Genomic DNA, 13,118 nt, shown 5'->3' on the forward strand with positions numbered 1-13,118 from the left:
GGTGACTGAGTAGTCACTCTGTTTCTGTGCATCTTTGAAGAGGTTGGTGGTATATCGCTGGTGTTGGTTTGTTCGTTCCATCCATGCCTTCTTTACCTTTAGCCTGGCCATGGCAAGGTGATATTTTAATACTATGTCTCCTCCTCTTGTCACTCTCACTTCCTGCAGGGACCACTGGAATGTCTTGGCAATGCATACATGGTTGATCTGATTCTCTGCTGAATGGTCTGGTGACACCCATGTTGCCTTATGTATTATTTTCTGTGGGAATACACTACAACCTACTACAGCCTATCACTAGGCTGTTCAGGGCAAGGAGCATTTCGCCATGCTCTTTCAAGTCGCCAAGGTCATGGTTGCCCATGACGTCTTCGTACTCAGTGTTGTCACTTTCAATCTTTGCATTGAGGTCCCCATTCAGTTTGGTGAAGTCTCTCACAAGGCATTTCTCCCAGATGGACTGGAGTAGGTTGTAAAGCTGTTCTTTTTCCTCTTCTTTGCTGTCATTTGTATGTGTATAGCACTGGATAACATTCATGTTGTTCCTCTTTTTTTAATGTGGAAGGTCGCTGTGATGATTCTGGGACAGTGGGCATCCCATCCAATCAGAGCTCTTTTGTCTGTTTTCAAAATATTTGTGACTTTTGACGAAGATGACAGTATCTGCACTCATAATAAATATATTTTTAACCTTTTATTTTAAAAATGTGCAGCAGCTACAGCTGGCTATATCCTCACTGTATACGTTCTCTTCTTGCAGACAGAAATGTGGCTTTGAGAGGCCGGGTCACTCAGTCAAGTGTCCTTACAGGACAGTGGCAATCTGTGGGTTACCTTGGACTGGCGATCAATGCTGTTGATGGAAATCTGGATCCCAATTATTACCATGGGTCCTGCTCTCATACACATATAGAAAAAAGTCCCTGGTGGAGGCTTGATATGCTAGACCAGTACCACATTGATACTGTTAAAATCACCAACAGAAATGAATTTGCTGAAAGGCTGACTGGAGCGGAAATTCGAATTGGGAACTCCCTGGCAAATAACGGAAATAACAACCCAAGGTAAGTCGAAGCTATGTTTAGTAGTCATTGTCAGTAGTTGATCAAATGAGTCACCAGAGCAGACAACACATGTGTAGCCCTCCTGGAGCCCATAAAACACTGCACCATCACAGGCTTGAGCAGACTGGTGTGCTGGCCTAGAGTAATCAGCTGAGTGTGGGAACCAGTTTACATTAGCCCGTTGCACAGCACTTTGTTTAACATATGGCTGCATAACCCCTTCAGATATGACAAAAGAGATAATAAAGTCATGCTTCATTGGACACTGGAAAGACAAATGTAGACAGAATTAAGATCAAATCAAAAAATATTTTCTTCCCCAGTTGCAGCAAAACACAAATCCTGATGCAGTTAACAAAGTTTGCTCGAGTTCAACAGACTCCTATGTAGAATGTACAAAATCAAGGACAGATCAATACAAATATGCTTATAGGTCCAGTGTTGCACCAAAACGTAAGTAGCAAGGTGCCATATAATTGAGGATCACAACAAAATCAATTTATTACGAATAATGATTTCCCTCAGTTTTCACAAGAGACAAGTTCACAATGATGGTGTTTGAGGGGGGAGAAGATGTTTAGTGAAGTCCTAGAGGTAGACCAGAGTGATACAAATTTAAAAGATGGGGTAACTGGCCAACCTGTATAATTTCTGATAAATACTGATGCTAACTGTGCTACTGTTCGTTCTGTTGAGCTTCAAATCTACCCCTCTCCTGAAACGAGGTCCAAGTTGCAGGAAATAGCAATAAACTGATTATTAATCAGGTAACAGCAGGTGTCCCAGTTAAAATACAGTCAGTGGAAAACAGTCACCAATTCATATAGTCTGATTTGATTCCTGTTTATTTACTTAGCAGAAAAGTTCTTTGCAAGATGAATTATGTAACTCCCAGTTCTTACAAAATAGGACCTGTCTCTGGGTATAAGACATACTGTCATAGAAGTGGTATACAATTTCACAGCAAAAGAGATAGGACTGATAAATAGTGCAGAGCCAATTAAGATACAAATGAAACCAAATGCTGTTCATCTGAGAATTCAGCAATTCAAACTTTCATGAGAAGCAGAAGAAGGGATGAAGCCCAAAGTGGAGAAATGACAGAACCTTGCATTATAAAAAAGATGGTTAGTAGTCTCTGCATTTCCTCTGTAATGGACAACATAAACCTGAGTGGTAAGTGGAGAACATTGCAGGACCATAGAAAAGTTGATCAATTTGTAGTCATGTTGTCTGGTGGTACCAAACCTGCCTTAATATTGGTTCAGATTCCAGCAAATGCAGAATGGTGGACAATCATTATGCCAAATGTTATTTTTCATTCTTCTCCTTGAGGATAGTAAATATCTTTTTGCATTTCGGTTCCAAATTAAAGTCCTCATTTGGTGTCAAGCGCCGCACTGTATACTGAAAGATGCTCCATTTTTAGTCCGATCCTAAAGAAAAATTTGGGAGGTGTGCAGTTATCCTGTAACTCAGTCTTAGTCATATTTATTGCTGTGTTATTAGTGGCGACACGGACAAAATAGGTACATTTGTACTCCTGAATCAGCTTGATGACAATGGTCACAAGATTTCACCTACAAAGATGCAGTATTATAAAAGAGTACTGATTTATTTTGATCATCACATTGAGAAGGGGACAAGAAAAGTTTCAAAAGAACATGTTGCTGCATTCCTCAAGAAGAATCCACCAGTGACCCACAGAGATGTGAGGATGTTTCTGGAAATAATTGTCAACTGCTGTCAGTGGATTCCAAACTTTTCTCTGATTGTGAAGCCTTTAATAAGGCTTACTCACATTGATATCAAAGGTGTGGTACTGTTTGATGATGAATGTGTGATGGGCTACCGTAAATTAAAAAAAAAACAATGTAGTGCATCTGCCCTCCGAATGTCTGATTAGGAGAGTGTTGTATCCCTTCTTCCATGAGAAGAGTAGGAGTGAACTTTCAATGCTAACCCAAAAACAAGGACATATAATGGGACCTACCGCACTTTTCTGCTATATTACATTCAGTAGGTGTGGCTTTTCATAGTTGTCAGAAGGCAGTTGCAGCTGTTTGTCTTGCAATAGAACAGAGTGAAGGGAGTGTTATGGTTCATACATTAATGTTGTTTTATTCCTATTCAGTTTAAATTTTATTGACTTGTGGCAGAACTTAACATTTGACAAATACCCACTGCACAAGATATGAGCAGACAATCTTGGTAGATGAATACATTTCAGTAAAGAAATGCAATACCGAGAACCCTGCAAAGCTGGTACAGATTTTAGACAATTATGAAGTTGATGATGAAGACCAGGACCAGGATTAATTTAATGTGACAGAATTGTGTACTATGCCACAAACATATGAATGATCTGAGAGACCATCAAGGAACATTAAAAGCTGCTTATGTATTCAGTTCCATTTCTGAAATCACTGAAGCATCATACTTGTCTGACATAACTTCAGCACAAGTTGTAGAGTTGATTGCTTGCTGCCTAGCAGATAAATTGAGTGTGACAATTTATACAGATTGTCGTGGGTTCATTATAGTTGCTTGCTTTGGCACACTTAATTTAGCTTAAGTCTGTGGCCTGTGCTCTTTTACCTAGTAACAAGATTTTATTTAATTTAATTCATTTCAGCATAACTTGCTTTTAGCAGGGATGTTTTATTTTCCTAATCAGCTGCTATTTTGCAAAAGTGTTGCTATTAGTTCCCTTGCACGACATTTCGCGCTGTGCCTCTACTCAAGGCTCTACCTGGTAGTTTATCTAGTATTGCCAACAAAAGAGTGTGTAGCCAGCCTTCCACACTGAAGTGAATTGTCAGGCCTGTTTTTAGAACACACCATGTTTTATTATAAAAACACCACACAGGCCCAAACAAGGTTAGAGAGGTCATTCCAGCCAGAAAAGCCGTCCTATGCTGTGTGCCACTTCTTTGCAACTTTACTGACCTCAGCTCCATCTCTGCAGCCAACCAAGGAGATGACTGGCAGATCCCTATTTTCAGGTATGGGGAAGCAAGTTCCATCCCGGGACTAATATGGGCAAAGAAAGGGCTATCACTGCTATGCTCAACCGTACAGGCTAAAACGTTTAGGTAAGAATTCATAGACACATGTTTATTGCAGAATGCAGGGACTTTCCATTCTGCTTCTCACTGTTGGTTGCAATCAGCACTGTGGTATGTTTCATCCTTCTAATAATCGTAGTTCATGTCTTCTATCCTAGAATGCAGTCATTTAAAAAATACCTTGAAAACTGTCCTGCATCTCTTTGTTCACCTTTTCTTGTATGAGACTTGTGCAAATGAGAGAAAATAATTAGATCTGCTAAAAGCAAATTCTCTGAGGAGTCAGAGTTTCATGTTCTCTAGACTGCCACAAATCACCTCTACTTCCTAGGTTTGGGTGAGGTGCTGCTAGCTAGCACAAAAGGTTAGGGCGACTGTTACCAATTAGTGAGAGAACAACTCAGTTGCCCACAGATGATGGTGCTGCTGCCAAAGAGTCAGCAGTCTTACCCCCATGGTAAGAGTCCTAAATGAAGATAGCCAGTATGGATTTGGAGTTGTACACAATTTTGCAGAGCTATGGTCACAAAGGGGCTTCATGACATACTCTGGTACTCCTACCAGGAATGGTTCCTATATTCTTGACCTTTTTGGGAGAGGGACCTCTAGGATAAAGTACCAGAAGACAAGAGCAAGAAAAGGGAATTGACCACTTGTAAGAGTGACGTCAATGATCTATGAGTTACTCCAAATCACCAGTAAATACTAACAGACTCCATGCTATATTCATTTTCAATGGCACATTATCTACGTAGCCATACACAAGTAAAGAGAGATGTGATGACCAGAGCTTTCAAAGTATAATGGTATAACACTAAATTCCGAAGTATAGAAATGATTTGTGCCAGAGATGTGTTACTTGCCATAATAACCATCGGGTAAAGAGACATTAGTTGTCATGAGCTGCATAGGAAAATCAGAAGGCTGATTCACTAGACTTCAAGCAGACTTCATTGAAATGCCTATTTGTAATGGGCTTAAATATAATCTCATGATTGACTGCTTGTTCTCTAAATGGATTGAGGTCTACCTAACCAGGAGAAGCAACAGTAAGAAAGTTGTCAAACTTTTACTGAGAGCTCACAATTCTTCTTTCCAGCTTCTTTTGAGACAGATCATGTAACTAATTTTAAGAATGAAATCCTAAAGTTATTACATAAAGGGCTTCAAACTGAACAGTAATTCCATTGTAGTTATAGTCTAGAATCATCAGAGGTTGTAGGGAAGATGAATAGCAACATCAAAAGTGACTTGGCCAAAGTGTGTACCTCCATAAATCTTATGTGGCTTCATATTCTTCCTTTTGTTTTTAAGAGTATTAGAAGCACTCCAAATGAAAAGACTGGCCTCTTGTCCTAAATGTTTTGGTGGGCAGAGCTATGGGAGAGGCATATATTCCTTCAGCTACACTTCTATCAATAACAGATATTATTTTATTAGATTATTGCAACGGTTGGGTAATGTGGTGAAATTTGTCACTCAGCAGTTTAATTTGGCAACAGCGCTGACAAAAGAAACTCAGGCGGTCATTACAACATTGGCGGTAAAAGCCGCTTACCGCCGCGCAGAAGACCGCCAACACACCGCCGCGGAAATCCGCCACAGCAATTATGACCCACAGCACGGAATCCGCCAAAAGTCTGATACCCACACAAGTCCGCCTCACCAAAGGTCAGTGATAAACTGGCGAAAACAAAACCTCCACCGACACGCCAACAGAAATACGCCCACACTATCACGACCCACGAATCCTCGTGGTGGTGTTACAACCGCAGTATTCCATTGGCAGTACACACCGCCGCACTCAAAATACACACACACAACAAAACACAGCCACATTGGACAAATCAAAATACACATACACACACCATTCCCACACACCCAAAACAATATGAAACACACACCCACATCACCCACAAACCCCTGCAACCACAATTACTGAGAGAAGGCCAGAGAGAGACACCACCATCAACAATACTAGCATCCACAGGCACACAACACCATCACCCACATAAATTCTACGCACCTCACACTACACACCACTGCATATTAGCACACTTGTCACCCCACACACCACCCCACACATCACCTACACCACCCCATGGCACAGCAAAGACACCCCAGGTTCTCGGATGAGGAGCTCAGGGTCATGGTGGAGGAAATCGTCCAGGTAGAGCCACAGCTATTCGGATCACAGGTGCAGCACACCTCCATTGAAAGGAAGATGGGGCTATGGCGAAGAATAGTGGACAGGGTCAACGCAGTGGGACAGCACCCAAGAAATCGGGAGGACATCAGGAAGAGGTGGAACGACCTACGGGGGAAGGTGCGTTCCGTGGTCTCAAGACACCACCTTGCAGTTCAGCGGACTGGCGGCAGACCCCCACCTCCTCCCCCACAACTAACAACATGGAAGGAGCAGGTCTTGGCGATTCTGCATCCTGAGGGCCTCGCAGGAGTAGGTGGAGGAATGGACTCTGGTAAGTTACATCTTAACTATTACATCCCCCACCCTACCTGCATGCCAGCACATACCCCCACCCTCACCCTCACCCCCATGACTCTAACTCCTCACAAGTGTCCCAACATCACAAACCACACATCCTAACACCAAGCCCTGCATGCAACAACAAAGCATGGACACCCATCACTAAAGCATGGCCACTGCACATACCGATACACCCCCCTAAACCATCATCACACAAGGTTCCACACAGGAATGCAAGCACTAGGGTACACGGTCACCCACCCATTGCACACCATGGCACACACAGATGTAATAAACATCCTTTTATACCCCTGCAGGACCCCTATCCAACGTCACAGGACAGGAGGGTCCACACATGTCCACACCACCAACAGAAGAGGCCCACAGTGATGACAGCACCTCTGTCCAACTGGATCTAGATGACCAGCCCGGCCCCTCTGGGACCTCAGGACAGTCGGTTCCCCTCAACCAGTCACAGGCCACCACAGAGCTTCCCCCCTCTGGAAACACCAACACAGCACCCACCCAGCGGGCCCATACCTCCGTCCCCAGGACACGTCCATCAGCAGTGTGTCCACCACTACAGGGAACCCAGACTAACCCACCACCCCAACAACAAAAGGGACCTGGGGGCAGTGGTAGTGGGCACACGGTCCAGGGGACGGAGGCCCAGGAACACAGGGAAACTGGGAGGGCTGCTGTGTGACAGGGGGCGGACAGGCCCAGGGAACCCACTCTCCACGAGACCCTTTCCAACATCATGGGAGCCTACCACCACTCCCAGGAGACAATGGCAACGGTACTGGCAAAGTTTCAGGAGACCCAGCGCCTGCCGGAGGAACAGTATTTGGGCTTCAGGGAGGAACTCAGAGCCATCAATTCCACCCTGGGCACCATCGTAGGGGTGCTGAAGGAAGTACTCAACACCAGGAGGGACACTGTGGCACTACAAGGGGCCCCTGACACTAGCCTGGACGATGAACAGCCCACCACCTCCGCCGGCGCTAGTGGACAGGAGGCACTGCCACAGGACCACCACACCAGCACCCCACGCCCTGCAGAGGGAGAACCACCTCACAAACAGTCCCTGAGATCCAGGACAAAGACAGAGAATGATACCAAGACCCCGCCAAGAAATGAGACCACCCTGAATGTCATCCTACTGTCCCAGTTTGTCACCCTGTCCATCCTTAAACTGCCCCAGCTCCACTTCCTATGCCCATTTGGGCAATGCACATGTGAGACTAATAGACTGGACTCTGCTGTGGACATTCCTCCGCCATCACCCCTCACCATTTTGCTACCCCCTCCAATATTGAGCACTAAAATAAACACCCTTAAAGCACAAAACAATCTGGAGTCAGTCTGTGATTTCGGAATACTGTATTAGCAATTACTGTGGCAAAAAAGCTCTTTCATTTGTAATGTCAACATACCTATGTCACACAGCTCTAGTCCATGAGGAATCAAAACAGATGTCACACATTGGGACCCACATCTGTGAAATTGTAAGGGAAAGTGACAACTCAGTGACCATACACTGGGTGAAAACGACAGACAGTAGCGAGGTAGTAGTGTTTAAGTACATGTAGTAGGCAGGTTTGTATTCTTACCTGTGTTTCACTGGAAATATTGCTGGATCACTGAGTCCCTGTTTTCTATGTCTTCTTCTTCTGCTTCCTCGTCTTCACTGTCCACAGGCTCCACAGCTGCAACAACACCGCCATCTGGACCATCATCCTGCAGAAAAGGCACCTGTCGTTGCAAAGCCAAGTTGTGAAGCATACAGCAGGCCACGATGATCTGGCACACCTTCTTTGGTGAGTAGAATATGCATCCACCTGTCATATGGAGGCACCGGAACCTGGCCTTCAGGAGGCCGAAGGTCCGTTCGATCACCCTGCTAGTTCGTCCATGGGCCTCATTGTAGCGTTCCTCTGCCATTGTCCTGGGATTCCTAACTGGGGTCAGTAGCCATGACAGGTTGGGGTAACCAGAGTCACCTGTAAATGGCAAGGGACAACTGTTAGACACACACTAACCTGTAGGGTAATCCCCAGACCCAGACAACCATTCCCACTGTCTTGCTTCCAGGTGCTCACCTATTAGCCACACACGGTGCCTCTGGAGTTGACCCCTCACATAAGGGATGCTGCTATTACGCTGATGTAGGCATCATGCACTGAGCCAGGGAACTTGGCATTCACATGGGAGATGTACTGGTCGGCCAAACATACCATCTGTACATTCATCGAATGATAACTCTTCCGGTTTCTGTACACCTGTTCACTCCTGTGGGGGGGACCAAAGCCACATGTGTCCCATAAATGGCACCTATGATGTTGGGGATATGTTCCAGGGCATAGAAATCACCTTTCACTGTAGGCAAATCCTCCACATGAGGGAAAACGATGTAGCTCTGCATGTGTTTCAGCTGGGCAGACAACACTCTGGACAACACGTTGGAAAACATAGGCTGGGACATCCCTGATGCTATGGCCACTGTTGTTTGAAATGACCCACTTACAAGGAAATGGAGCACTGACAGCACCTGAACTTGAGGGGGGATTCCTGTGGGATGGCGGATAGCTGACATCAGGTCTGGCTCCAGCTGGGTACACAGTTCCTAGATTGTGGCACGGTCAAGCCTGTAGGTGATGATCACATGTCTTTCCTCCATTGTAGACAGGTCCTCCAATGGTCGGTACACCAGAGGATGCCGCCATCTTCTCACATGTCCCAGCTGACTGTGCCTATGAAGGACAACAGCGAGCACAGAGTCAAACAACTCAGAGGTACGTACCCACAGCTTACACAGAACACGATTCCTAATCCAAAAAGTGGCATGTTGAGTCTAGGCCTAGGTATGTGTGACGCAGTTAAAAATGAAGCTATGTGGCCCCCTGAAATGGTGGCTGCCTGACCTGTAAAGTGGGACAATTGGATGTGAGGTAACTGTGCTGGCATTGTACACCGTCGCGGTAGGCGGTCGAAGACTGCGGCGCAATGCTGCATTGGTTAACATTGGACCCTATGGGTCCCAGGAGCCAATGACAATGTACGCCTGCGGTGACGGTACGCACCGCCGCGGACGTGACCGCCATTTTCTATCTGTTCATTCACTCGAAACCTGATCTTCGACAGGAGAGGACCTACACTGAAAGTGCTGCTGTGACCTCGGTCGGGAAGAGACAATGGCTCGAGTGTCTGGGGAAAGGGCCCCTGCCTTCACATCGGAGGAGTTGGAGAAACCCGTGGATGGGGTCCTCCCCCAGTACACGCTACTCTACGGTCCTCCAGACAAACAAGTAAGTACACTGGGAGCATGCTGTATGGGCTGTGCCTCTGTGGAGAGGGGTGGATGTAAGAAGGAAGAGGGGAGAGTGCGGCGTGCATGAAACGACGGTGAGTGCATGTGCCACATGCCAAGGGTAGAGATGGAGGCAAATGACTGTGACGGTGCAGTTGGTAATAAGTTTCTCTTCCCCCTGTACAAATCATGTAGGTCAGCGCCCACCAGAAAAAAGATATTTGGCGTGCCATCGCCAAGGATGTCCGGACCCTGGGGGTCTACCACAGACGGAGCACCCACTGCCGGAAGAGATGGGAGGACATTCGCCGCTGGAGCAAGAAGAGGGCGGAGGCTCAGCTGGGGATGGCCTCCCAACGTGGGAGGGGCGCCCGTTGTACCATGACCCCCCTGATGTTCAGAATTCTGGCGGTGGCATACCCGGAGTTGGATGGGCGCTTGAGGGCATCACAGCAGCCACAAGGGGGTGAGTACACTCTCATCCTGCTGATTTTGTGCGCAGTGGAGGGGTCTGGGTGGTGGAGGTGGGCTGTGGGTTTCCCTAGGCCAGGGCAATTTTAGTAGGCAAGGTCCCTCAGTAAGGCAGGCCATGTGGCACCCCACCCCACCTCTTTAGAGTGCCAAGTACACCCAGTCATACCCCTGTGTCATCCATGTGTGCAGATGTCGTCCATAGCCTAGAAGGCCATTTCCCAGGAATTGAACAGTGGAGACAAAGAGCGCGGCGTAGTGCAGGGGGCTTCTGTGTCTGTCGTGTCTGCCAATGGTAGCGGTAATGCATGCACTCAACATGTCTTTCTTCTGTCGTCCCCCCCCCTTTTTGTGGTCTCCCTGTTCTTGTGTGCATTAGCATCATCAGGCGGAGGAGCACTGGCACCAGAGCAGGAGGGAGCTGCATCCCACATGGCCCTGGAGAGCGAAACTACAGACTTGGAGTTCACCAGTGGAATGAAGGGCGAAGGGAGCTCCACGGCGGGGACAGGAGCTGACACCAGCGACACGGACTCATCCTCTGATGGGAGCTCCCTTGTGGTGGCGGAAACATCTGTGCCCCCGCATCTTCAGGTACAGCCGCCACCCCCCCCCACCAGCACCGCCCTCCCAGCAGCCCCTCAGCCTTTGACCTGTGCCTGCTCACCAAGGAGGGTGGGCATCACCTTCGCACCAGGCACCTCAGGCCCTGCCCCAGTCACCCCTGCTGCCCTCAGTGAGGAGGCCATTGACCTCCTCAGGTCCCTCACTGTTGGGCAGTATACCATTTTGAATGCCATCCAGGGTGTAGAAAGGCAGTTGCAACAAACTAATGCATTCCTGGAGGGCATTCATTCTGGTCAGGCGGCCCTTCAGCAAGCTTTTCAGACTCTTGCCTCAGCACTGATGGCAGCCATTGTCCCCATCTCTAGCCTCCCCCTCCAACTTCCTCCACCCAGACCCAATACCCTGTACCCCAGCCTATCCCAAGCACACCTTCAGACCAGCATGCACACACGTCAACACACAAGGGAAGGTCTGGCAAAAATAAGCACCACACATCCCACAGGCACTCACGCAAGCATCACACACATGCAGACACACCAACATCCACTGCCTCCACTGTGTCCCCTCCTCCTCGTCTCCCTCCTCCCTCCCAGTCTCATCTCCACTCACACCTGCATGCACTACATCCACAGCCACTACTGCCATCACCAGCACACCCACCACCACACCCCGCTCACGTGCAGTCACCACCCCACTACCATTCACACGTGCCCTGTGTCCTCTCCCAGTGTGTCTGTGATGCCACCTCCCAAGATACACAAACGCAGGCACACACCCACCCAACAGCCATCCGCCTCACAACAGCCTCCAGCGCATGTACCTTCACCCAAAGTCACCAAACGAACACCTCCTACAACCACAACCTCTTCCTCTACTCCCAAACCCCCTCCAGCTACCTGTCCCAGTGTCTCCCAAAAACTTTTCCTGTCCAACCTTGACCTCTTTCCCACACCTCCCCCACCCTGTCCGTCTCCTAGGTCCCGAACTAGCACCTCAGCCACAACATCTCCGGGACCAGTGGTGCCTGTAGTCACCGGAATCTGGAGTGCACCGGCCACCAGGGCAGCCAGTGTGGCACGGACCCAGCACAGACAGTCCCCCACCTGTGAAGCATCAGAAGTTGGCCAGTGCCCGGCGGGAGAGGGGGAAGACTCCAGCCACCGAAGCCGCTCCCAGGGGTCCTGGTGGGAGTGTGGAGTCAGCTGCGACACCTTCCAAGGTGGGGAAGGGCCACAAGAAAGCAGGAAAGTCTGGGAAGAGCAGCACGGCTGAGGAGACCGCCATCATCCCCGCTGCCCAGGAGGCCACAGCCATCATCCCCGCTGCCCAGGAGTCCACAGCCATCATCCCCGCTGGGCCAGAGAGGACCGGCAGCACAAGCCACGCTGGGCTAGAGAGGCCCGCCAGCACAAGCCCTGCTGGGCCAGAGAGGACCGCCAGCACAAGCCCCGCTGGGCCAGAGAGGACCGCCAGCAGAAGCCCCGCTGGGCCAGAGAGGACCGCCAGCACAAGCCCCGCTGGGCCAGAGAGGACCGCCAGCACAAGCCCCGCTGGGCTAGAGAGGACCGTCAGCACAAGCCCCGCTGGGCTAGAGAGGACCGCCAACAGCTGAGTCACTGCAAAGGAGCCCGCCGCTCCAAGCACCGCTGAACAGGGCACCGCCGTCTCAAGCACCGCTGAACAGGGCACCGCCGTCTCAAGCAAAGCTGAACAGGGCACCGCCGTCTCAAGCACTGCTGAACAGGGCACCGCCGTCTCAAGCACCGCTGAACAGGGCACCGCCGCTCCAAGCACCGCTGAATAGGTCACCGCCGTCTCAAGCACCGCTGAACATGGCACCGCCGCTCCAATCACCGCTGAACAGGGCACCGCTGTCTCAAGCACCGCTGAACAGGGCACCGCCATCTCAAGCACCGATGAACAGGGCACCGCCGCTCCAAGCACCACTGAACAGGGCACCGCTGCTCCAAGCACCGCTGGCCCATGAGCGCCAATGGCACTGACGCTACTGAGTCCATCACGGGCAGAATGAAGCACTCTGGGCACAAAGCCCCCTCCAGAACCAGTGGAGAGATCCATACACTACCTCTGTCCTTAGCAGGATGAAGCACTCTGGGCACAAAGCCCCCTCCAGAACCAGTGGAGAGATA

The 13,118-nt window shown here is 49.0% G+C and overlaps 1 protein-coding gene across 1 annotated transcript in view; it reads left to right on the forward strand.

Annotated features, from left to right (window-relative positions):
* Positions 1–13,118, forward strand: part of LOC138296999 (uncharacterized) — a 178,244-nt gene that overhangs the window by 21,315 nt on the left and 143,811 nt on the right. The window contains exon 3 of the mRNA XM_069236515.1: positions 761–1,064. Within this exon, the coding sequence (XP_069092616.1) occupies positions 761–1,064 (304 nt within the window). The remainder of the gene's footprint in view (positions 1–760; positions 1,065–13,118) is intronic.

The sequence above is a fragment of the Pleurodeles waltl genome, chromosome 5 (genome assembly GCF_031143425.1).
Source record: "Pleurodeles waltl isolate 20211129_DDA chromosome 5, aPleWal1.hap1.20221129, whole genome shotgun sequence".
Lineage (NCBI taxonomy): Eukaryota > Metazoa > Chordata > Amphibia > Caudata > Salamandridae > Pleurodeles > Pleurodeles waltl.